This window comes from Sardina pilchardus, chromosome 3 (genome assembly GCF_963854185.1).
Source record: "Sardina pilchardus chromosome 3, fSarPil1.1, whole genome shotgun sequence".
Classification (NCBI taxonomy): Eukaryota; Metazoa; Chordata; class Actinopteri; order Clupeiformes; family Clupeidae; genus Sardina; species Sardina pilchardus.
Window position 1 is genome coordinate 16,968,285 of NC_084996.1, and position 24,959 is coordinate 16,993,243.

General features: G+C 42.4%; 1 protein-coding gene across 1 annotated transcript in view; it reads right to left on the reverse strand.

Moving 5' to 3' along the window:
- The window catches only part of cpt1a2b (carnitine palmitoyltransferase 1A2b), a 39,564-nt gene that overhangs the window by 2,781 nt on the left and 11,824 nt on the right, over positions 1-24,959 (reverse strand). Inside the window, exons 9-18 of the mRNA XM_062532177.1 lie at positions 24,817-24,904; positions 21,553-21,748; positions 10,751-10,939; positions 10,427-10,532; positions 9,799-9,915; positions 5,182-5,346; positions 4,862-4,990; positions 3,429-3,584; positions 2,900-3,013; positions 2,720-2,812 (exon numbers count right to left, since the gene is read on the reverse strand). Of these exons, the coding sequence (XP_062388161.1) occupies positions 2,720-2,812; positions 2,900-3,013; positions 3,429-3,584; positions 4,862-4,990; positions 5,182-5,346; positions 9,799-9,915; positions 10,427-10,532; positions 10,751-10,939; positions 21,553-21,748; positions 24,817-24,904 (1,353 nt within the window). The remainder of the gene's footprint in view (positions 1-2,719; positions 2,813-2,899; positions 3,014-3,428; positions 3,585-4,861; positions 4,991-5,181; positions 5,347-9,798; positions 9,916-10,426; positions 10,533-10,750; positions 10,940-21,552; positions 21,749-24,816; positions 24,905-24,959) is intronic.

Below are 24,959 nucleotides of genomic sequence, written 5' to 3' on the forward strand. Positions count from 1 at the left end.
CATCAGGGGTACGTATGTCCTGTCAACTGTGGGTTACTTCCTGTCGCTGAACCTCAACCGACAGACTTGATGCACTTATTAAGAAGTAGCTATCAATGCGGCTAACCTGTGGTCCCTCTACCAAGCGCTTCTTTTTCCCTTGATGGATTTTCAGGCCCTTTAGACTTGTAACCTTCTGCCAACCACACACACACACCAGGGTCAGTAACTATGTCCATCACCGGTAAGTCATCTTCCGCCCCTACTGTCGCTGACTCTAGGGGTATTTTGTCATTATGGCGTGCTGTAGCTTAGTAGGGTGTAGGTCATAGCTTAGTAAAGCCTGGGCTACTGCCACAATGATCTGCTAACCCAATTTCTGGCTCCGGTGGGGTCTATTTCCTCCCGTCAGCCGTCTTTCCGTGCCGTCACAAGGGCTTTCTCTAGTTGCCAAACAAAACACTCCGGAGAGATAGCTCACCCCTCCCTTCAGTATTCCCAGAGAACACACAGCGTTTAATCTTTGTTTGGGGGACAGGCTGTCCCGAATTTGTTTGATTCCAGTTTTCGGAACCGTTTTGAAACAGGGTTTTTTTTTGGTACTCACAGGATGAGCCTCAATCATGAGGGCAACAAAAACATTATGGGTTTGAAATTGCGTACAATCTCTGACTGCACATTTAAAAGGTAGGGTAGAAGATCCTGGAAAACGATTCCAGCAAAGCTGCATGTTGAAAATACACAGGTCAAAAATCCCAACCCCTTTCTTCAGACTTCCCCCCGAAGCCACGCCTCCAGAGTACAGGAATGTGCGATGCTTTTTCACGAGCGGGAGGGAGGAGCAGATTGCAGTTTGATAGAAGCATTAGAATCCAATCATCGTTAACAGTTCGTTCAGTATGATTGGCTAGTGTTTTTCCTGGATTATTCGTTCTAGAGGCCACTAAAACGTTCCATTTTTTGTGTGAAAACTTTTAATTAATTGGTTTCAATGGGGGCGTGAAGAGTATTTCAAGCAATATGTAAAAAAATGCTCCAGAGACCATGCTCCAAACATCTCCCACCCCATCATAAACTGACTTTGCAAACCTAAGCAGTTTTACTGAGACGTCAGTCTTGTAAACATGGTTTTCATAGCGAATAGACGGCGGGCCGCTGGCCAGAGTAAACTCATTTTAAACACAGCTCCGGTGGATGATCTACACATGCATCTACTTGGAGAATGGATAAAAATAACTAGTGAAAAAAATCAAACCATGCATGAGCCCATTTATGGTCTACTACCTGAATAATTAAATGGCCTTGACTAACTGTTTTACCCTTTCAATATTAGTAAATACCCTAGGTTAAGCTACTACATTTGGCAATGATGGACTGTTTAATATGGAGACTTATAAATTAACCTAGCCCACTTTCATTCTTAAATATTTGGTTGACCAACCTTCTGACATTGATAGTGTTACAATGTTTATTGTTCGCCTACAAGAAATATTAGCATGTAGAGTGAGGAACGAACTACTGGAGTTAACTGGGAGAAAATGTCTAGGTCAAAAAGTCTAAGAGGTATGTTTTACCGCAAACACAGAGCCTATTAAAGGGACACTTCACCGATTAGCATTTGTATCTTTAGAAAACCAGTCATGTTTTTGAATGGTCGTGCATCATTCCCTCAGTTTGCCTTGAAATGGGAGAAATACGGATTTCAATGTTGGACTTCCTGCTTTCAATGATGTAAAAATCATCATTTTACATCATTGAAAGCAGGAAGTCCTATTCATGGGTTTCATTGAAATCCATATTTCTCCCATCTCAAGGCAAACTGAGGGAATGATGAGCTTAATGCTAATTAAGCTCATGATGAGCTTAATGCTAATCAGTGAAGTGTCCCTTTAAAGGAGAACTATGCAGGGTTTTTTAGCTTAATTTACCATAACTGAACAGCTTGGGAGCCATTGGAATGGTTCTATGTCTTTTTTCGGGTTGAATGGTGGCTGTTTCGCTTCCACCTAGTGTCTGTGAGCGGAAAAAACACCCTTGCAACTTCGGGCCAGCAGGCCGGTGCACTGACAAACAGAAAGTCTCACAGCCTCGCGATCATACTCATGAAAAGGCAGACTGACCGATTGAGGAGTGTTGTAATATCTACAAGCTAAAGCTGCAGGGGAAGCTCTGCAGAGAAACCTGCAAGCGTAAAACGAGAAAACAGTGAAGAAATCGCCAAACCCGCATAGTTCCTCTTTAAGAGGAATAGAAAGAAAACTTGCCATTCATCTTACCCAGTTTCACAAACACAAAGCTTGTGCACCTGATATGCAACGACCCTGTCGCTGTTTGAAAATAATATCAGACTAGCCAACGAGGCAGAGTGGCACCTTCAAGGTGGCCTATCCGCTCCAGAGAGCGGTACAAATACACAACATTGTACACAACACAACATACACGTTGGCAGAGGGCTATGCACAGAGTAGGTTAGCAAGATCCTATTGCATTCTGGGGTTGTCATATTTGTTTATGCACCTACAGTCTGATTGGTGAATAGGCTATTTGTAAATAGATATTGTAAGATATTATTATATTAATATATTAATGTGTTATTTCTTATTTAAAAAAAAAAAAAAAATTACCACAATAATCTAGCGGCCCAAATAATATTGCTGGCGGGCCTGTTGCTGACCTATAGTTTAAGGGGCTATCTTTGGGTGTGTACATGCACTGGTGCTTGGTAGTGTGTGCCTCTCACCGTCTCCGAACAGGAGTGCTTGCAGGAGACATGGAAGTTGATCATGTTGTCTCCCACGATGATGTAGGACACCCCATAGCCATCGTCCGCTACCTGACACAAAAAACACAATTGTACAGTGAGATCACTATATGAGGGTAAGTTGCCCTGATATTTAGTCTTTGAAAGGGAGAGACTTACAGGCCCAAAGCCCCCTCCCAAGGAGATGTACTCAGGATGGTTCACCAGATCAAACAACTCCATCTGCTGAACAGGAGTCTGAGAGGTGGACAGGCGCCATGGCTCTGAAAGCACCTGGAGAGAGGCACAAGACACACACACACACACACACACACACACACACACACACACACACACACACACACACACACACACACACACACACACACACACACACACACACACACACACACACACACACACACACACACACACACACACACACACACACACACACACACACACACACACAAAAGATTGTTCAAGGAAACATATTGATGGGATACTGTAGCTGCACATAAGGCTTCTTCAGAGCCGGATTTAATCAATCAGTCTCAATTTTAAAACTGCTTCAGAAGACAATTCACAATACACAATACAATACACGTATTCATTCATGTATTCAGCCCTCAATATAAAGATTATTCCAGTGCCTTCCATCATCTTGATATTCGTCTCATCAGTATTTTGCATCAGTCTCAGAACTCACTTCTTTGAGGAAAGGAGACTCCACTCCTAGGTATTTGGACACAACGTACAGACAGAAGAGGTGGCGGTCGATACCAGAGCCGGTCATGGCCAATCGGTACAAGTTCTGGTGCCTCTCAACAGCCAATCGGAAGAGGTTTTTGCAATGCTCTGGTGACTGAGAAATAGAAATTATGTCATTAGAGAACGCTTCTCAAGCTTGTCCAAAAATATGAAGATATGACACTTGAAAGCTGATGCAGATAGTTAAAGGTGCTGTAAGTGAAGTTACGCCATTTCTAGCTGCCTGTGCCCTAAATACACTTCACACTGTTATTGACAGTAGGATTGTATGATAATGGTAGGGTCCCACATAATGATAAAGATAACAATTAAGACATTCTATGAACGTATGTCCTTAATCTGAATTTCTTTCCAATTAGACTTAACTAAAGACGGTTGATGAACTTGTTTCAGGAGGGGATTAAAGATGCTTGAGCTTACATTTAATTAATTAATTCTCTTGAGTTATGGTTAGTATATGTTTGCTTTATTTTCACTATTGATATCTGATATTGTTATTGATATTATTACAATTTTGGCTAACCAATTTTCTTTCCATTTTTAACTATTGTAATGTTCATATTCTGTATGTCACTTTGGACAAAATATTTGCTAAATACTATAACTAAAATCATACAAATAAAAAACATAATTGTTGTGACCATTTTCCCCATTTACATGTTGCAACTTTATACTTACAACATATGGCTACAAATAAGTGATTTATTAAAGAGACCCTATGCAACTTTCTGCAGGAGACGATCGCTCTTTGTTTACATCTGGAAGTCTGAGACGAAGAACCACTCTTGCAATTTATATATTTAAATATAGCCTATACATGTACAAATATACACGCTAAAGCTGTCGGGGAAGCTCTGCAGAGAAAATGCAAGCATAAAACGAGCGAAAACGAACAACGAAACCGAAACCAGAGATGAAATCGCCAATCCTGCATAGTTCCTCTTTAAGCAGACGCAAACTTGGGACTATGTTCTCGTTCAGAAAAAGCATTGCCACTTGGGCGAAGTGATTAGCACACAGCAACTGAAAAGCTGCAGTGGCAGTACTTCCCGTGAATGAGAATGTAGTTCCAAGTAGGTAAATGTTTATACTAGTCGTAAAATGTAAATAGAACAATGTTCTTTTGAGTTATTTTGTCACTTTTGGGAAATGGCCAGCTTCAGACGGAGTTACTACATGCACAGAGGCTAGAAGGGTTTGCATCATCTCCTATAACTCTGGGGGAGATGATGAATAAGCTAATTCCTCCAAAAATGTTGGCATGTTTAGTACATTCCACACGAGATGGATTCCTTTCATGGAAAGCACCAATGCACGTAACCCTGGTGTCCTGTCAGGAACATGTGGAGAGAGATCCCCATCCTGGCTTACCTCTCCTGCCTCCAGGGCCTGCACAAAGGCACAGCTCTCATTGGAGCACGAGCGCACCGTTTCAGTCCGACCTTCACGGAAGAGCCGCGTCATCGAGGCCTCGTACGTCAGGCAAAACCCACCTCTATTCTACACACCAGAAAAAGGAAAGGGAGAAGAAGAAGTTCAGAATCTTCCTTTTCACTTGGGAAATGTTGTGTCCTTCCCCTTTCTAAAAAATAGACTAATGTGATGATACTTATTACACCTCCACTAGTCAGTCAGTAATGTTAACATATGTGTGTGTTTGTGTGTTAGTGTGTGAGTGAGTATATTCTCACCCGGTAGTAGGCCAGCTGCAGAGCTAGTTGAATGAAACCATCAGGACTCATCTTGAGCTTCTTTATCTGGCCTTTCCCAAAGTCCCGGAAGGGGAAAACATGGCAGTCAACGTCATCAGCCAAGGTCTGTGCCACAGTCAAAGAGGCCATCTCCTGCTGCTGGACCTGAGAGAGAGAGAGAGAGAGAGAGAGTTATGGGAAAATCTGGAGTGCAGAACATTTCTCTATCTGTCCATCCTTTGTCCTGTCAAGTCCATCTAATTCATTTTGGGGGGAATTCTCCCCTTCACACACACACTTTTTTTTTACGCATTTCAGTTGCGCACTTCTGTTTTACGCGTATTCTGCCGTCCCAGCTTCTGACACACCCACATCTCAAAAGTTTGAAATCAGTGCAGACCTCTGTGCAAATGTATGGATGACTTCAAGTTGGAAAGAAACGGACAGATTCGAACAAAGTAGGGTATGGGATTATGACTTCACATCAAGTTAAAATTAAAGATGCACAGTCGGCAAGCTCCAAGCGGGTGATTATAACGGGATTTTCACTATTTAACAATGTAGCCTCATGGATAAGGTAATGTCAGGAAATATGCCACGTGTGCATGAAAACATGAAGCTGTATCAGTTTATTAAGCATCAGATTTGATACTGTAATGTTCACTTGTAAAGTTTTGTAACATGTATTTAGAACTAGGCCTACTGCCAACATCGAGCAATATGCTGTTTCACCTTGAAGTGGCGCTCGACCTTACAGTGTAACTTCACCCCATAACTCCACCCATTCTGAAAAAGGCTTTCAAAATGGGCAGGACGTTTTGAAAATTTGGAAGGGAGTGCAGACCTGCTGCAGCCAATCAACATCATGGTGATTTCGTGTCAATCTGGGAATGAGTGCTGCAGACATGGCTCATCACAGGTAGGCTAATCAGGGCAGCAGGTGTTGGGGCGTTTCATTCCTAATTTGTAACGACCCGGTGACGTAGAGTTGGACGAGAAGTCCAGGACTACGTCAGCATTCCAATAGCATTTTGGACCAAAATGCCATGGCATGTTTCAACTTGTAGAAGGCGCGGAGAGCTATATCTCCAATACAAAATCATACGAAACTTTTCTCGGGAAACACGATTTTTGTCAATATCAACCCCGGTAATAGAGTAGGTCACCACTTATGAGTAACTTCAATCAATCAACAGCTCAAAAAACATATTTTAAGGTATTTAAGGTTTTATTTTACAGCCCACCGGTAGGGTTGGGTATCGAGAATCGAGAATCGATGGGAACCGGGACTAGCTTTCCAATTCTCCTGGAATCGTTCAAAAGTTTAAATTTCAATTCCTAGTATCGATTCCCAGTCCGCGAACCGGAAGAACAAGCTGCTAAACACCAACGAAGAAGGTGTTTGCATAACCGAGCTGAGGCAACAAGAAGACGATATATATTGTAGTTGAAAACAGCCCTGTGAGAAATGTATAGTAAATGTCATTCAGAAAGACCGTTGGTTAGCTAGCTCATTTAAAATATCCAAACTTTTTTGACCCTGTCTTTTACAAGAATCGGAATCGAGAATCGTTAGGAACCGGAATCGAAACAAGGAATCGAAATCGGAATCGGAATCGTTCAAATTCAAACGATACCCAACCCTACCCACCGGAGCGTGTAGCTGGATATGTGCTTAAGCCATGGCAGAATGCACGCAAGAGTTGTATATAAGACACGAGAGAGAAGTATATAAGAAACGCCCAGATTTTTGGTTGCTCCTCCCAAAAAACGTAACGTAACCTCTATCACGCGTAAATGACAGACTTAAGTGAACGCCAGAAATCGTGAGTGAAATGCGCGCAGTTACGCTTTTTTTTACTGACGCACCCTTACGCCCATGGGAGAATTCCCCTCCTTCGTGAGGGAAACAAGGAAAGAAGAATAGGAGGAGGGCCAGACCATTTTACACGCAAATTGTAGAGAATATGAACTTAAACCAAAGCCTAAAAATATCATGTGAACATGGACTAAATTATTGAGCCTGATAATGAGGTAATGTCTCATAGTTCTCAAGACACGAATGAATACTTATTTAAATACAATATGTGAACAAAACAGGCATTAACTTTTTCTTTTTTTTTTTAAAAAAAGGCTTGTATGATAAATATGATTTGTTTAATTCCAACTGAAAACATTTCCACACAGGATGTTCTTGTGTTTCCTCATTCCACATACAGTACCTGCGCACCAAAAGCAAAGTGCGCTGGGCACATGAGCAGCACTCACAACGCTTACAACATAAAAAAGTGGATCTCATCTCATTGCAAGCCCATGTCCAGTCTGATTGCAGCCATTTTGCTTTAGTAGAGCAGCGTCAGAGCAGTGTCAGAGCAGTTGGCAACAATCAGCCAGGGGAAAACCCAGAGGTGCATTTCCTGCTGTGCTGTGCTGTGCTGCAGGGTGAATTCCTCAACAATGACCCAACAGTGTGTGTGTGTGTGTGTGTGTGTGTGTGTGTGTGTTGTTCTTGTGGTCTCCTTTAGCACTGTAGCTTGAGCGTCAGTCCATCAAAGAGTCAATTAATTTAAATGAATAAAGATGTAAATTAAGAACACCGTAAAAACAGTGTGCCACTTTTTTTTTTAAAGTTATTTTACAGTCAACTAGAATTTTTCACAGCCAACTAGAAATTCACCTTGAACCTCATGTCCTGGCTCGTGGCATCTTGAAAATCAAGTTTATAACACATGGCATGTGAAACATTGTTTTTACAGCTCAGCATTTCCAACTATATTGCCAAGACACAAACTACCATTTTAGAAATGTTTTGTTAGGATCAGGTCAGATTACTAGATTGCTACTTTTAGACTATAACTCTATGGAGTCAATCTTGTGTGGTTTTCATGCCAGCAAAAAATTAAAAAGTCATTAAAAAGTCATTTTGAGCCCAAATCCTTTAACCTGACTTTCGCCAGATCCTGTAGTTCGCTGTCTGCTTCACACAAGGATCTGGGACTTCTCTATAGGAGATGTATTTCTGAAGGCGGGTCCTTGTAAAACATCCTCGCATGTGATTTGATAAACCACTTGCCTGTTATCTTGAATGACGTGCTAGGCTTCTTCAAGTTCTTGCCAAACCCGGTCGGAAGAAGAGTAAAAACATCCTTGCCACCAACAAATGTCTTCAAAACTATTCTCTGAAAGAATGAATACTCGATAGATTCGACAAAACGGTTGAAATAGCAGAATCAATGTCAGCACAAGACTCCTCGCTGCGTGCCGCCATTGTTATTTGAATCAAACACTCGCTTCGGCGCTCCTGATTGGCTGCTCATTTTTTGATCACTGTGGCAGGGGTTTGGATTGCCCTCGCGTCCAGACCCTTGTGTGGAGCTCAGCGAAACGCCTCTGGTGGAGCATGGCGGAACTACAAGGGTCTGGCGAGAGTCAGGCTACAAATCCTTTGCCTGCAGGCCAAAATCTTTTGTGAGTCGAAAGGTTTTGCAAATCTTTGCACATCTTTTTTCTTTTTGCCCAAAAAGTTTAAGTGGACGTAATGGGCGGGATCTACACAACGTGTGGCTGCTGCCCACTCCTTCCAGTTCTCATGGATGTGATTGGCAAAAGTAAAAAAGCAGGAAAATATACATACTCAAAGTAGGGTCCGTACACCATGGGGTCCACAAAATAATTTGCTTTAAATTATAAAGAGTTTTTTAGAAATTAAAAAAAAAATCATATTAGATGACACCCCTTTTCACCCATAATACAAGCAAATTGTGTCTATTGCCTCCCATATTAATGTTTAACTTGAAAAACTTCACTCAGGTCATGAAGAACTACTCCTACTGCTGCTTCGCTTGGCTTATTTGTCAGCTAGCGAGTTGATGAAGGTGTACAAATATTTGAGTCAGTCCATGTGATGCAAAATCCAAACTTGACAAAAGACAAAGTTACATCTGCCAGAAAACACGGGATAGTGGACCTGGCAACAACTTCAGAGAATACAAATGGCATGCTTAATTGTTCCCATCATGAAAGGGTCCTCAGAAAGATTTCTCCCCAAAAAGGGGTCCTTGGAACCAAATCTATGGCGAACCCCTGCTATACACAATGCTAAAAATACCTCCGACATCCTTCCCCATTTTGTTTTAATAAAAAAAATGATGATGACAGTAATGTGCAGAAATGTTCCTTAACAACTAGGAAGCATCTTCCCCCTGAAATTTCCTTGGGTAAATCGGAGGGGGTCAGGCGGAAGGCTTTTCTTAAATGTGATTAATTGACATAAAAAAAATTACCCTTTTGAGAATGCAAACAGTAAGATATTGTGAACTTCTTTCCACCCCTCACGGGGTCGGTGGCTTTAATGGTGTGGTTACTTGTGTGTAGGTGATGAGAGTGAACACACACCATCTCTCTGAGTCAACTGAGTCAATCTCTCCAGTCACCAGGCCTAGCTGACTATTCAACAGCCAAGCTAACACCCACAAGGGAATTTTCCAACTAGCACTGAGAAAGGTCATTTGAGAGTCTGTGTGTGTGCCCTTGCATGTACAAAAATAAGCAAAATTGCAAGTGCAAACATGCGTGTGTATGTGTGTGTGTGTGTGCATGTGTGTTTGTATTTCCCACCTCTACTGGAATTTCCCAGCTCAGCCTCTGAGGAGGGGGCAGAGATCGTTCCACTTCTCCTCTGCAATTTCCATCGGTGGTGTAACCAAGCTGAAAGGCATCTGTGGCCAGGGCGAACTGCAAGATAGGATCATTATTATGACTTGGCCTTAAGGAGGACCATAAACAGCTCTCACATTCTGACACATTTGACTATCTCACAAAGAATCATGGGCCATAATGAGAAAGAGTGAGAGTTCACATGATCTTGAAGGTCTACTCAAACCTGTAGTAGGAACTGTACAGAGCTGTGATTTAGATGAGGTTTCGATCCTCCACATTCAATTCAGATCACATTTGGTGATTTTAGTGTTGTGGTAACATGTCTGATTTGAACTAGGCCACTGAAACAGGTGAAAATCCTCACTGTCACAAGTAGCTTGAGTCATGAATGATTCAATGATCCATTCTTTTCTCTTCCAAATGTAAGACTAAAGTGACCTAGTTCTAAGAAATGAGTATGAAACACATGTAGTTGATCAACAACCGGGTTGATGTGATACGATGTGGAAGACCAAATGACCCTGCTAATAGACGTTAATGTTAAACAGGGAGGATTAATGAGCAAACCGAGAGCGGCCTAACCCACCTCCCAGAGATGGGCCACAGTGGGAGCATCTGCCCAGGAGTGTTCCGCATTCAAGCCATTCTTCCCATTCTTATAGATCACCACTGAGAAGGACTTGTCAAACCATCTATGCGTATGGGGGAGAGAGAGAGAGAGAGAGAGAGAGAGAGAGAGAGAGAGAGAGAAATGGGACATTAGCCAGAGACATGGAGAGACTGGGACAGAAACCAAGACAGAAATAAACAAATACATTGTGCAACCAAAATGAGAATGCATGGGAAAATGAACTCGGAAAGCCCCCCCCCCTCCCACACACACACTTCACACTTGACTATGCAAGCCAACCTGTCATAGCATTTCCCGTGCAGGAGGGACTTGGCGTAGCGATCCAGGTTGCCCTCGGGGTCATCGCCCATCATTCCCTCCTCCTGGTCGTCCAGCGTGACAAAGAAGGCAGCCTTGTCGATGCAGTCCAGCGAGCGCTTGTTCACACCCGCGCTGAAGTGCTGTTTCCGCACCTGAGCCCATGGCACCCTGAGGCACGGAGGACAGGAGGTGGAGAGGTGAGGGAAGGAGAGGAAGAACGAGAGAAAGAGGAACCTTGAGTATTTGCAACCTGTCTCCGGCGTCGTGAACTCTGTCGTACGGTTGGCGTGCCTGTGCGGTACTGTGGTGTTTTTTCATGATTCAAAGGCTGCATTCATGGTTGCATAAGCTGTTATATTGGGCCTACTGCCTTTACTGTAGGCTTCTGGGCCTATTGCATTTGCTGTGAGCGTTTCAAGGTCATTACTATCTTGAGCAAATCAAACCAACAGTCAGAGGAGAAAGATTAGGAAGGTGATTTCCACCAATACACTTGACCTAGCTCAACGCTGATTGGCTAAAGGGTGTTTTTGGGGATGGCACGAGAGGGGCACTTCTCAGGGCCCAGGGGAATAAAAGACAGGAAGGATCTCATCAGGGGGCCCAGTGGATGACACCTCACCTTTCCTATTGTCTGACGGTTGGTCTGAACATTGTTTGGGCTGTATTATCACTGCAATACGGGGAATAAAGATCAACAGTGTTCAGAGATCTCCTGTCTTCTTTGTCTCCATCAGACGCCTTGTTCCAGATTGCTAATTAGTAGGCCTATATAGTCATTCTTAATGGGATTCGGAAAGTGGACATTTTCCACGACAGTACTTGTTTTTGCCTTTTGTGAATTTATGCTGCATTTTTACCCCAAACACCTAACAGGGTCAATGATACAGAATCAGAGAATTTCAAAACAAAAAATGCTTCACTAGTAGGGCGGCTAAGCGCAAAAATCGATCACTTTGCGATAAAAGCATGAAATTTGGTACGAAGGCTCACAAAGGGGGTCTGATCAGATTTAGGACCGTAGGCGCTCAAAATCTGACCCCTGGGGGTCATGGCGGCCATTTTTCAAAATGGCCGCCAAATATGGATTTTGTAATGGGAAAATGGATTAAAAGCTGCCAAAACTTTAAATACAATAACACATTTCACCATGATGCATATTAATATGAGCACACTTTCACATAGAAGGCCTTTTTAAACTTTAAAATATAAGATACGTTTTTAAAAAAATTAAAAATGGCCACCAAATATGGCGTTTTTTTGTTGTTTTTTTGTTTTAGTTTTTTCTCTTTTTTTGTCTTTTTAATGTAGGCCTGCATAACAAGAAACAGAACAAAGAACCAGTAGTTCTGGAGCTGCAGCTGAGCTTTGAATAGTTACATAATTTAATTAATAACATAACATATAAGATTCCATGCTGAATTCAATGACCACTTTTGTCTCGGTCAAGAAGCAAAGAAATTAACACAGCTTTACACTCTCTGATATTCTCACTCACAGAAACATAAAGCAGTACACTGCAGTGATGCTGCTCTGTATTTGCATTGTTTCATACAACTTTTTGTACATTTGCAGGCAATAAGTAGCCTGGCAAGCCAAACTATACAGAAATGTATAGTCTGTGGTCGAACCATTCACAGAGCTGAAGCCTGTGGGTGGGATGAACAGTTGTCTTTCAAACTGCCTCTGCACGTAATAGGCCAGCATTTGTGACCAATCGTAGCCGGTCGGCAAAACAGCAAATACTGTACATCCTTCTTTAAAACGAATGACTTGAGTGCTTCTTTCTGCTCAACCTTCAAAGAAAAGCCTAACTCTTCCAAAGCCGATTCAAACGAGCGCGCTTCGTTAGCCTCATCCATATTATGTTTTTCTCTATGGTTGTGCAACGTGGTCTCACACCCAACTAGTCGAACGAGGACGCAAGGGGACCCCTGGCGTCAATATCGGAAGCCGAAGGCGGGCTCAAGACTCCATACACAGATAGAGCGTTCTGATTGGCTAGGCTGGTCTGGAGCCTAGTGCAGGCTTGGCCTCAACGGTGCGACCCTAGACCATCCCGCTAGGCCAAAATATTTTTGCCCGCTAGGGTGCGTCTAGATTTCTAGGCTAGGCAATAAGTTCATAGCAGGCTTTAGATGGTTCAGCAAGTGAGGTCCAATGTGGTTCAAAACTGCCATTCTTTGTTTTGACCCTCCCCCTCATTAACTTAAAAAGCAGGGCCACAAACACTGATCCTGGTGCTTCACATAACAATGAACGGTTCTCTATCAGTCAAACTACTCAGCGTTAATCAATGGGAATACACTCGACCACATGATCACCACTGAAGTCCTCCAATAGGTCCTGTTAAGGTTCTATTGGCATGAAATGGCTCGACTAAATATTAGACGGCACAGCCAATAGCAAACACACTTTCATTCCTCAGCGACGTCTATTGCCACTGGTCCGAGAGCAGAAGAATAGGATTTAAAACAACTAACGGAAGACAGAAGAATAAACATCTTCTCTGAAAATAATGAATAAAATCACAAAATAGTAAGTATGTCCGAGGCCGCCCAAATGAAGTGTCCAGGAGTGTGAGCTGTTCATCCCCACCCTGGACCCACAATCCATTTGCATGTTTTCATGTTTCCATTTGCAGCGCTCTTGGGGGAAACCCTATTCAGCGCAATCACCTGTCCAGGGTTTTGGGCCTTTCTCTGCCCTACACGGGGCTGAGGGAATGACTTACCTGACCGAGGTGGAGGAGGCGCTGGCGGCCTACCTCGCCCCCATCAGCACGTATCCCAAATTGCATTCAAGATGCTGAGGCTGCAGCGCATTGTTCAGAGCGTGCAGCAGGGGGACTGGATGGCCACAATAGTTGTAAATAGTAAAGGATGCACATTTCCACGTTCCGATTCACCCTTCACCCTCGGCACAGGAAGTATCTTCGCTTTGAGTTCAAGGGCAGAGTTTGGGACTTCTCTGTCTTATGCTTCGGGCTAGCGCTATCACCCCGCACCTTCACCAAAGTCATTCAGGAAGCGTTAGTCCCTCAGACGGGGTGTGATAGCATATAAAATTACCTTGATGACTGGGGTCTGTTGGTAGGCTCCAGGCCCCTCCTTCCATTCTATGCACACCCTATCAGGGAAAGGAACAAACGTATTCAAGTGGACGAGAGATGCTGGAGGGCTCGCTGGCGCGTCCCAAAGAACCTCTCCATTGGGGAGGGTATCTCACAGGCATGTGGTGACTACAGATGTCTCCCTCCTAGGTCGGGGAACGGTGTGCGAGGGGCAAGCAGACCAAGGGACATGGAGCAAGCAGCTGCAGCGGCCACACATAAATGGGCTGGAACTTTTAACAGTGCATCTAGCTCTCAAGCACTTTCGCCGGCTAATCATAGGGCGTGATGTATTGGTGAGGTCAGACAATACACCGATGGTAGCCTATATGAATCGCCAAGGCACTGCAGCAGCATTTTCTCCCGCAGCTATGTGGTTTGGCGAAAAGCTGGCTGTTATGGGCGAGGTGTCACCTCTCAGTCCATGCAGTTCATGTTCCGGGAGAACAGAACAGGGCAGCAGATATGCTCACAAGAGGCCCCCAATCACTAGCCTGGCATCGCCTTCCAACGTACTTCCCCTCAATTTTCATTTCCCATCAGTAAGTCGTCTGGGTCTTCACCCACAGGTGGTGGAGGGGGTGTGGCCGAGCTCGGAAAAGCTCATGTTGATCTCTATGCCTTGCGTGAGATGATACACTGTGTGAAGTGGTTTTCCCTGACCGAGATGCTCTGCTGGGAGTGGATGCTCTGGCACATGAATGGCCGAAGGCTTGCTGTATGCTTTCCCCCCATGGCGAACCGTGGAGGGACCTGCTGTCCTAGGTGAGCATGGTGATTTGGCACTCTACTCCGGAGAGATGGCAGGTAACTGCACTAGCCAACAATTCTATAACCAAAGAAACCATTCATTTTCATGTGAAGCACCAGGGTCAGTGTTTGTGGCCCTGCCTTGAGGCTTTTTGAGTTTCAGCTTTGACCCTGGATTAGTCTCAACCTCTTTATGGACAAGAAATTATGTTCAACTTCACACAAACTAGAATACATTTGTCACTGTCTGAAGCTCAGGCAACAGATGCAGATTAAATAGAAGTGGTCAGACAGTCCTGACAGGACCAGCAAGAGCAAAAATAAACTACAAAACACAAAGCCCCGAAGATGTTTGAGTATATAAATTAAAGTCAGAGTCCAATAGCAAAGGAAACCTCAGAGGTTGGCAAAACGGCATGCCTGATATAAAGCTGAAAATCACCATCTCAGAATGAGATAATATGGGTATTTATACATTTTCTGACTCCAGAGAGTCATGCCAGTATTTCAGCGTATGCATTTTGTATCTCTGATGCTCCCTGATGCCACATGATTAAAAGAAAAAATATAATTTAGGCAGAAATGGCAGGAAAATGTGTGCAATTAAAAGTTTGAAGAGCTCCAGGGTCGGCTGTATTTGTCCAAAGTGTTGACTAAAGGATTTGAATGAAAGCTCAGATTGTCCTCTTTAAAATGATACCTAACATTATAAAATCAGTCTTTAACAAAGGCCAATAGCGAGATAGACACCTGCATCAAACATTTTTTTTTTTTCCAATGGGTTGGGTAAATAACAGCTGATAACACTAATTTAGCTGTGACTCCAGAAGGGTTATTATTATCATAAAAAAACTGACATGTATCTTTTCAAAAAGTATAAGCAACCTTTGCCACCTTCAGTAGTAGGCTACCGACATCTCATCTGGCCCATGGACTAATTATGACATGAAATCCATATTTGGTGGCCATTTTGAATTTTTTTAACATTATCTTATATTTTAAAGTTTAAAGACCTTCTATGTGAAAGTGTGCTCATATTTACATATATTATGGTGAAATGTGCTATTGAATTTTATGCTTCTGGCAGCTTTTAATCCATTTTCCCATTATGAAATCCATATTTGGCGGCCATTTTGGAAAATGGCTGCCATGACCCCCAGGGGTCAAATTTTGAGCGCCTACGGTCCTAAATCTGATCAGACCCCCTTTGTGAGCCTTCGTACCAAATTTCATGCTTTTATCGCAAAGTGATCGATTCTGGTGAAAATCTGCGCTTAGCCGCCCCACTACACGTCTTCAGAGAGAGAAGGAAGTGTCCAGTGTTTGTACAGTCCTGACTCTCTAGCTCTACCAGGAGTGTAGTAGACAGAAGGGGTAAACTATTAGATTAGATTAGATCATATTGGAGTGACGTTTGGGAGTAACGGCAGGATAGCAGAACAGACGTTCGATAACAGACGAGTCCCAGTGCGATAGCGAACGTCAAGGACTGGCAGAAAAGACTACAGGCACCCAGGGCCAGCCGTAGTAAATTTGACCTGACTAAATCTCTTTCCAAGCTGACAACCGCGCCTTTTAGGCCCACAAACTTGTATCTTATATCATTATTACTGTGGACACAGATTGTATGCTTAGCCTATTCATTTTAAAACTGCTTCGTTAAAGCACAACACTTGGATAATCACACGTGCACCTCTCTCCCTCTCTCGTGCACTCAGACACACACTATGGCAAAGCATCATTGACAGATCCCTTAACAAGCACACTGCCCTGTAGTTAATTCAGCTCTTGGATTAATATGATAGCCTACACATGATCTACACTGCAAGTTGATATAGAGTAACAAAAGAAGAAAGATACATTTGCATAATGAAATGCTTTTGAATTATTATTATTATTATTATTTTTTACATTTTATCTACCCCCTTTTTTGACAACTTTTCCTTGGCGGAGGTAAATAAGCCCCGAGAGGCCGTGGTTTATACTGTATATTAGAACAGCTAAGGGGCGTTGTTAGGCACGACGCGAAGCGGAGTCAATCTAGCAAGATTTCATGAGACAGAGGCACAGCAACGAAAAATGTAACAATGTATTCATAGATAATCATTCTTTCGCCAAGAAATATATTCCCTCCATATGAATGGTTGTAATGCAACAACGAGACGCAGCCACTCTAACTTTTGTGCTAGTTGTGGTAGCGCATTACTATAGAATGAAATGCGGTTGACAAAGAAATGCATATAACATATATTATCATTATTAACTTCACTTGTGTGCGTCAGAGTTGTTATTCACAGAGTTGTTATTCACAGTTTGTTATTCATAATTTGTTATTCACAGTTTCCCTTGGGAAACTCACAGGAACGCTATGCACCTGGAAAAGAAATTTAGGGAGTTACGATGGAGCTCCTGACTGAAGGTCATTCTCATGTGAGAACTTTCTTGTGTCGAAGAGCTCAGAGATTGTTTAGGAGAGGAGAAGCACTTCCTCTCTGGTCTCTCTCTCCTCTTGGCGCCAGAGTAATTGCTGAAAACTATAGTACTTGTTTGTGGTTCTTGTGTCTTAATATTGGGAAGATTTTCCTGACAGCGGTCAAGGTGTGTGGTTATGCTGGAATAAACAACGGCATCGAACGTGATTCAGCCAATCATAATCAAGGACCAGAACTATCCGTTTTAGAATGTAAGATAAATGACATATGTGCAGTGTGTTAGCATTAACCTTATACGAAAGAGCTACACATCTGGTTATGTTATACCGCATTATAAGAGTAGTAAGAATAATGTAGATATATGCAGTGTGTTTAGCAGAATATATTACAAGTATAAATATGGATATTTAGCGTGGACCATAGAGACAGGTATGTAGGCCTATAGTTTGTACAGCTATGTCCAGTGTGATAACAGTCCCATTGTAGTGCAGAAACAGTAGCATTCTAAGACTAGCTAGAATAAGTGCAGGATGAATAGAATAAAGAGCAGTAGATTATGGCTATGCATAAGTGTAATTGCACTACAGTACAGTACAGTACAGTACAGTACAGTACAGTATACTACACTACACTACATTGTTGCCGCTCTGTTGAGGGGCAAATATGTCCGCAAAAATGTTCGTCCCGGTCAAGGTTGCCATGGTCATGGACACCTTAACAGGCAATTGTCCGGGGGAGAGGGGGCTGTTGATGGGGAAAAGGAAGCTTAAATAACAACCTTTGTCCAGAATCTCACACACACACACACACACACACACACACACACACACACACACACACACACACACACACACACACACACACACACACACACACACACACACACACACACACACACACACACACACACACACACACACACACACACACACACACACACACACACACACACACACACACACACACACACACACACCTGTAAATGGGCACTGTGGAGGGTAGCATGACTACACTGCTTCAACAGTCGCTGCTGCTTTTCTGCAGGAGCATTTCAGCCACATGCAATGCTGACAGTGCAATTGAACAGGAAGATGTTGAGGCCACACAGAAAGTCACATGCTACAATTATGAACAGGTCACATGAACCATTCAAAAGAACTGCAAATGTCATCGATCAAGCAGTGTGAGAACAGTTCCTCAGAACACTGATCTTCTCAAGTGAAAAAATAACTACAAACCCATCAATGCTGAGAAAGGTTTGTTCTCCAATTACGAGCATCTTCGTCTTATCAAGAACAATATAAGATATTGTATCATATTAGCTTAAACAAGAATTATCATGATGGCTACCGTATATTCACTGAAAAATCTAACACAGAATGATTCCCAAGTAACACTTTTGCCATAATAGCATACCCATCATGAGACATGGGGGGAATGACGACACAAGCCAGATCTTGAATCTGAGCAACACTTACAAAGAAGGCCACAGCACAAAGACAGGAAGTTGTTTCTTGACTGCAACCGCACCTGCATCAACTTTCTAAGAAATAAGATGATGCCTATTCACTGATGCAACCAAGACACTCAGTGTGGAAACTAAAACTACTTCAGCTCCTTCCTTTAAAAGGTATACACACACAAAAGTCATATATGACTAGAGATGTGAAATTGCATCATTGTTTGCTGAAAGTCACGGGGTCAGACTTTAATGAATCAGTTTCAGACTGTTAACAATGGCTACGTTAGTGGCAATATATCTGTAGCCAATTAGAGTAGGGTTCTAGCTACTTTGGTATAGAACTGCTGCAACAATCAATCGAATGAATCAATGCATTGTAAACAATTAAATTAGTAAATGTGTGGGCTAAACTATTAACTTTTTTGAGCATTTATTTTAACAGACAAATCTCTGACTGTTAAATTTGAATGTGTCCTAGGCTCTTTATTACTCACTGAACTCAGGGTTCATATATATTTTCCATTTCAAAATTCCATTCTTTTTCCAGACTTTGCTGTAGATTTTGACTATATTTGACATCACAATACAAAACTGAAAAACAAACCCACTAGGGGTCCTCATTCATTCCACAGGCTAAGTATAGAGTCATATATAGATCATTTTAGTGAAGCAGTGAGACAAAATCTGTTAGCTAACTAAACACTAGGAAGATCCTAATTCAGGAACACAAACATTAATGGGTCAGTTCAACGCTCACACACCACGCCACACATTGGCTTCAGTTCATGCATATTGAGACACCTGGCTTTTTCACTGACTTTGAACTTTGCCTGTCGTTAAAAATTAGGGCTATAAATGTTTCTAAAACAAATAATCTTAAAATGTGTTATATCTACAATAAAACAGCAGAAGATTGCAACTGTAAGACTGTAAACTGTCATAACAATAGTCCTGGAGTGTTACTGCTGGCAGAGGCGTCAGAGACCAGTACACAAAGCAAGGTCCATAAAGACATGGATGACAGAGTATGGTGTAGATAAACTTGACTGTCCTGACCTCAACTCAACAGAACACCTTTGAGATGAATTAGAGCGCAGACTGAGAGCCAGTCTCCTCATCCAACATCAGTGTGTGACCTCACAAATGCACTTCTGGAAGAATGGTCAAAAATGCCCATAAACACACTCCTAAACCTTGTGGAAAGGGTTCCCAGAAAAGTTGAACCTGTTATAGCTACAAATAGTGGACCAACATCATATTAAACCCTTACCCTATGGATTAAGAATAGGATGTGACTGAAGTTCATATGGGGGTCAAGACAGGTCACCCAATACTTTTGGCAATATAGTGTATTTTTGGGCTGCAATAATGGGGTTATCAGGTAATACAGTGTCTGATGTTTCTTAGTAACATTTAAGCGGAAAAAAGGCAAAGAAAATGACATGCTTGTACTAACACAACAACCTACTAGTGCTTTACCAGAGAAGCAGAGCTACACAAACATATACACTAATGTGCATGCATCGGAATGGAAGTGTATGTCATTTGCCTAGAATACAGCGTAAATTCAACACAACTTGTGCCTTGCTTTGTTTCTGTCAAAGACAGGCTTGCTCTGGTCTCACATACTGCATAACCAATACAATCTAAATGAAGTGTGAGTGATGGAATTTTTTGAGGTGTCTCAACATGATTTCAAATATATTCTGTGTATGGGATTAGCCTGGATGCCAGACCAAAGTTTAGCCCCACCTACATCCTTTTTCTGCAGGGAACTTCTGACAAGAATTGAGTATGACGTCGTCAGGCTAGTATGTGATTGGTTTGAATGGAATTCTTCTGGGTTCACTCAGACTACATCAATTCAGGATTTAGGGGCATTTGTGACCACCATGAAGCTAAACATCCAAAACATGTTCCATTGCCATTCTTGCTGGGCTGAATGCGCTAGAATGCGCTACAGCGATGGCCATTAACCAGCCACTACAAGAAAGATGGACTAGTAATCCATTACTTGTTTAATCATTATGTCAACATCCGCCTGAGGATTCCCATAGCAACCTAGGACAACACAAAGCACAGACCCAAGCATTGCAGAGTTTGCATCATGTGATCTTCAGTACCAGGAAGAGGAAGTGCTCCCTCATAGAACACACTCACAAACACAGAGGGTGCCTCTCAACATGCCTCCTCGATCCTCGATGCTCGATCCTCTAGGGGCGTTCCCACTGATCTATAACTAACACTGGATAGACTATCCCATTGTTTCCGCCCCATCATTCTTTATGTAGATCAGTGAGGAGCGAGGGAGGACGTATAAACGCTGCATGAGAGGCACCTACAGACATACGCGCAGAGCAGAGGGCTGCTGACAACATTCAAGTTAGTGGCCGTCAGATTGTCTAGGGCACTTCTACTTTCTCTTTCCGTTTGGTGTGAGTGGACTTGACTGGCCTACACAGAGTCCAGACCCCAACCCAATATAATACCTTTGGGATGAATGAGGGCGGAAACAGAGAGAGTCCAATTTCAGTGTGTGACCTGACAAATGCGCCTCTGGAAGGATAATTAAAAAAAAATCCCATAAACACACCCAAAGCCTTCCCAGAAGAGTTGAGGCTGTTACAGCTGCAAAGAGTGGACCAACGTCATATTAAATTCATATGTGCGTCAAGGCAAGTGACCCAATACTTTTGGCAATATAGTGTTTATCCCCACAGAACTTTCACAGCTGATTATTAATTGGAAGCATGAGTGGAAATTGGTGTGGAAAACAACACGGACAAGCTTAAAAGTGGCGCTTCGGACGTAACTATGCTTTTAAGCGGAAGTCTGACTAGGGTACATTCACAGAAACACTAGGATGCATTTTGGCGAGACATAATTTCAAGGGCTGCAAATAAAATGAAGACATAGGATTTGAACAGAAATATTTAACAGGGCCTGGTTTCCCGATCCAATATTATGTACACACACACACACACACACACAAACACACACAAACACACACACATGTTTGGCTCACCGGTTTCCAGCAGTCAGGGCGCCGAGCTTCTCTTCTCCGGGAAGGGGTGTGGACGGGTCATCCAGGATGCGCTGGATCTGGAACTGGATCTCGCGAGGGGACAGCAGCCGCCCTGCGCGGTACACCCACAGCCTGAAGTACCGCCCCTTGTGATACACTGCCACAAACTCGCTATCATGCCAGTGCTGCAGTACATCTGAAGGGCAGAGATATGAGACATGCATGAGATTCTCAAATGTCAAGAGCGTAATACTTGTGTGCATTAAATCTAGTGAACACAACAGGTCTAGTAACTGTGGTAGACTACATCAACACACACTCAGGTATGCTTGTACATCAATAGAGGATGAATAGCCTACAGTCAGCAGATATACTGACAAGATTTAGCCATAAAAAGAACCCATTCATGGCGCGGGGGGGGGGGGGGGGGGGTCACTTGCCACTAAACACACCATTTTAACACAGTTTAGGCTGGTCTGACTCCCCTAATCACCCCTGTAAAAGACCACTTTTGAATTTGTGCTGCTATTTAAGGTAGAATACAGGTTGGATTGTGGGCAAAACATTTATGCAATGATGTCTGGAACATACTCTAATTTATTATTGAATATTTAGATTTTGCGTGTTTTGATATGACATGCCTGAATTGACCGGAAATGCTTTTCATCTGTACAACTAAAATCTGTCTTTGTGGTAACCCATCGGGTTTTTTTGGACAAAGGGAAACAGGTATTTGAAGGTAGCTGGCCACTTTGATGCCACTTTGCTTTGGCCTGCTTGATTTTTAGTGGGATTGTATCTCATTCATGAATTTTGAGATGACTTGATGCAGGTTTAAAGTGTAACTGCACCCTAAAATATGTTTTTTGAGCTGTTGATTGATTGAAATTACTCATAAGGGTTAATATTGACAAAAAACGTGTTTCCCGAGAAAAGTAACATCTCGTATGATTTTGTATTGGAGATATAGCTCTCTGCGCCCTCTACAGGTTGAACATGCCATGGCATTTTGGTCCAAAATGCTATTGGAATGCTGACGTAGTCTTGCACTTCTCTGGCGAGTCTACCTCACCGGGTCGTTACAAATTAGGCTGCCCTGATTAGCCTACCTGTGATAAGCCATGTCTGCAGCACTCATTCCCAGATTGACACGAAATCACCATGGTTGATTGGCTGCAGCAGTGCTGCACTCCCTTCCAAATTTCAGAATGTCCCGCCCATTTTGAAAGCCTTTTTCAGAAATGTGAAGTGAGTGGAGTTATGGGGTGCAGTTACACTTTAATGATGGAGGGATGATCGTATTGCATGTTTTGCATTCCTTTGGAGAGCGCAGCGAGGTACAGTTTTGTTCTCATTTTATGAAATTGATGTCTGTGCAAATTAATCTATGTAACTTTGATATATACAGTGAGGAGAAAATGTATTTGATACCATGCTAAAGTTGCCTAAAAAGAGGAATATAAAATCATCCTTTGACAATTGATCTTAATGTCTTAATTAAAAAATTGAGTAAAAATAAAACCGCCAAGTACCCCAATTTTCTTTGTGATTGAAGAATGTTTCATAAATAAATAAATGTTCTTCCTAAATGCTAGGGGGAAGGAAGTATTTGACCCCCAATGTAACCCTATGGGAATTTAACACATAGGGTTAACATAGGGGCAGGCAGATTTTTATTTTTTAAGGCCAGCTATTTCATGGATTCAGGATATTATGCATCCTGATAAAGTTCCCTTGGCCGGTGGAATTAAAATAGCCCCACATCATTACATACTTTTCACCATAGCTAGAGATTGGCATGGTGCTTTTTCCAGTAGGCCTATTAGCCTGTTTGATGCTCATTGAGCTCAATGCAAATCAAACAGGCTAATAGGCCTACTGGAAAAAGCACCATGCCAATCTCTAGGTATGGTGAAGGGTATGTGATGATGTGGGGCTATTTTAATTCCAAAGGCCAAGAGAACTTTATCAGGATGCATAATATTCTGGATCCATGAAATAGCTGGCCTTAAAAAATAAAAATCTGCCTGCCCCTATGTTAACCCTATGTGTTAAATTCCCATAGGGTTACATAGGGGGTCAAATACATCCTTCCCTTAGCATTTAAGGAAAACATTTATTTATTTACAATACATTCTTCAATCACAAAGAAAATTGGCATCCTTGGCGGTTTTATTTTTACTCATTTTTTGAATTAAGGCATTAAGATCAATTGTCAAATGATGATTTTATATTCCTGTTTTAGCATGGTATCAAATACATATGCTCCTCACTGTATATATGTACTGTGGACACAAATACAATAACGATACTGTAACAAATGTGTGAAATATTTGTTGTATATATGTTTTCAATACAGTTTTCATGGTGCTTAGGTGGCGATGGATTAAACGAATGTTAAACGTCATGCTGCTGCCACAACCCCCATAATTTGAACATACATAGAGGTTCCCACTCTAAGTCAGACAAAAATTCCCTGACTTTTCCCTGACTTTCCCTGACCATAAAACAGAATTTCCATGACCTTGAAACCGGCATTTCCCCGGCATGTTTGCCTGAAGTGACGTCACCAGCCAAGATATTGCATTCTAGAATGTTGCACATTTTTAGAGAGGGAAATGTTTCGGGCAAAACAAAAACATCAAAGGTGCATCCACACATGAAATGAGAATACACAGCAGGTTTTGGCTATTACATAATTTACTGTTAATAAAATTCCCTGATATTCCCTGACTGTGCATGCAAGTTGACCAAATTCTCTGACTTTCCCTGACTGGAAATGCCTCTTCTGAAATTCCAGGATATTCCAGGAATTCCCTGACCCGTGGGAACCCTGTAGATATGACAGATCAGATATTTCAGATCCTTATGCGAGTCTTCAAGCGCCACCCAGTGGTCAGAAAAAGAACTGTCTTAACTGGTTTTACCTGGTGTGTTTTTTTTTTATTATTGATTTACAAAAATCAGCTAACCTTAAGAGGTTTAATGGGTTATTTTAAATGCTACAGTATGTAAAAGTGTGTAGGGGGGGTTATTTTTTCTAATGAATGAAGTAATTGTTCATCCCACCTAACCAGACCAAGTGCGGCTTTTCCCACACCTAGAAGACCTAGCTGCAAATGTGTGCGTGTGTGTGTCTGTGTATGTGTGTGTGTGTGTGTGTGTGTGTGTGTGTGTGTGTGTGTGTGTGTGTGTGTGTGTGTGTGTGTGTGTGTGTGTGTGTGTGTGTGTGTGTGTGTGTGTGTGTGTGTGTGTGTGTGTTACCTGTCTCCTCTCCTGGTAACCGTGTGGTGTTAAACATTCGTTCACACTGAGCAGCACATAAAGGAATAACAGTACCGGGGACTCGACTCTGTGAGGAAGTAAGAAAGAAAAGCAGAGAGAACAAGAGAGAGAGAAACACATAA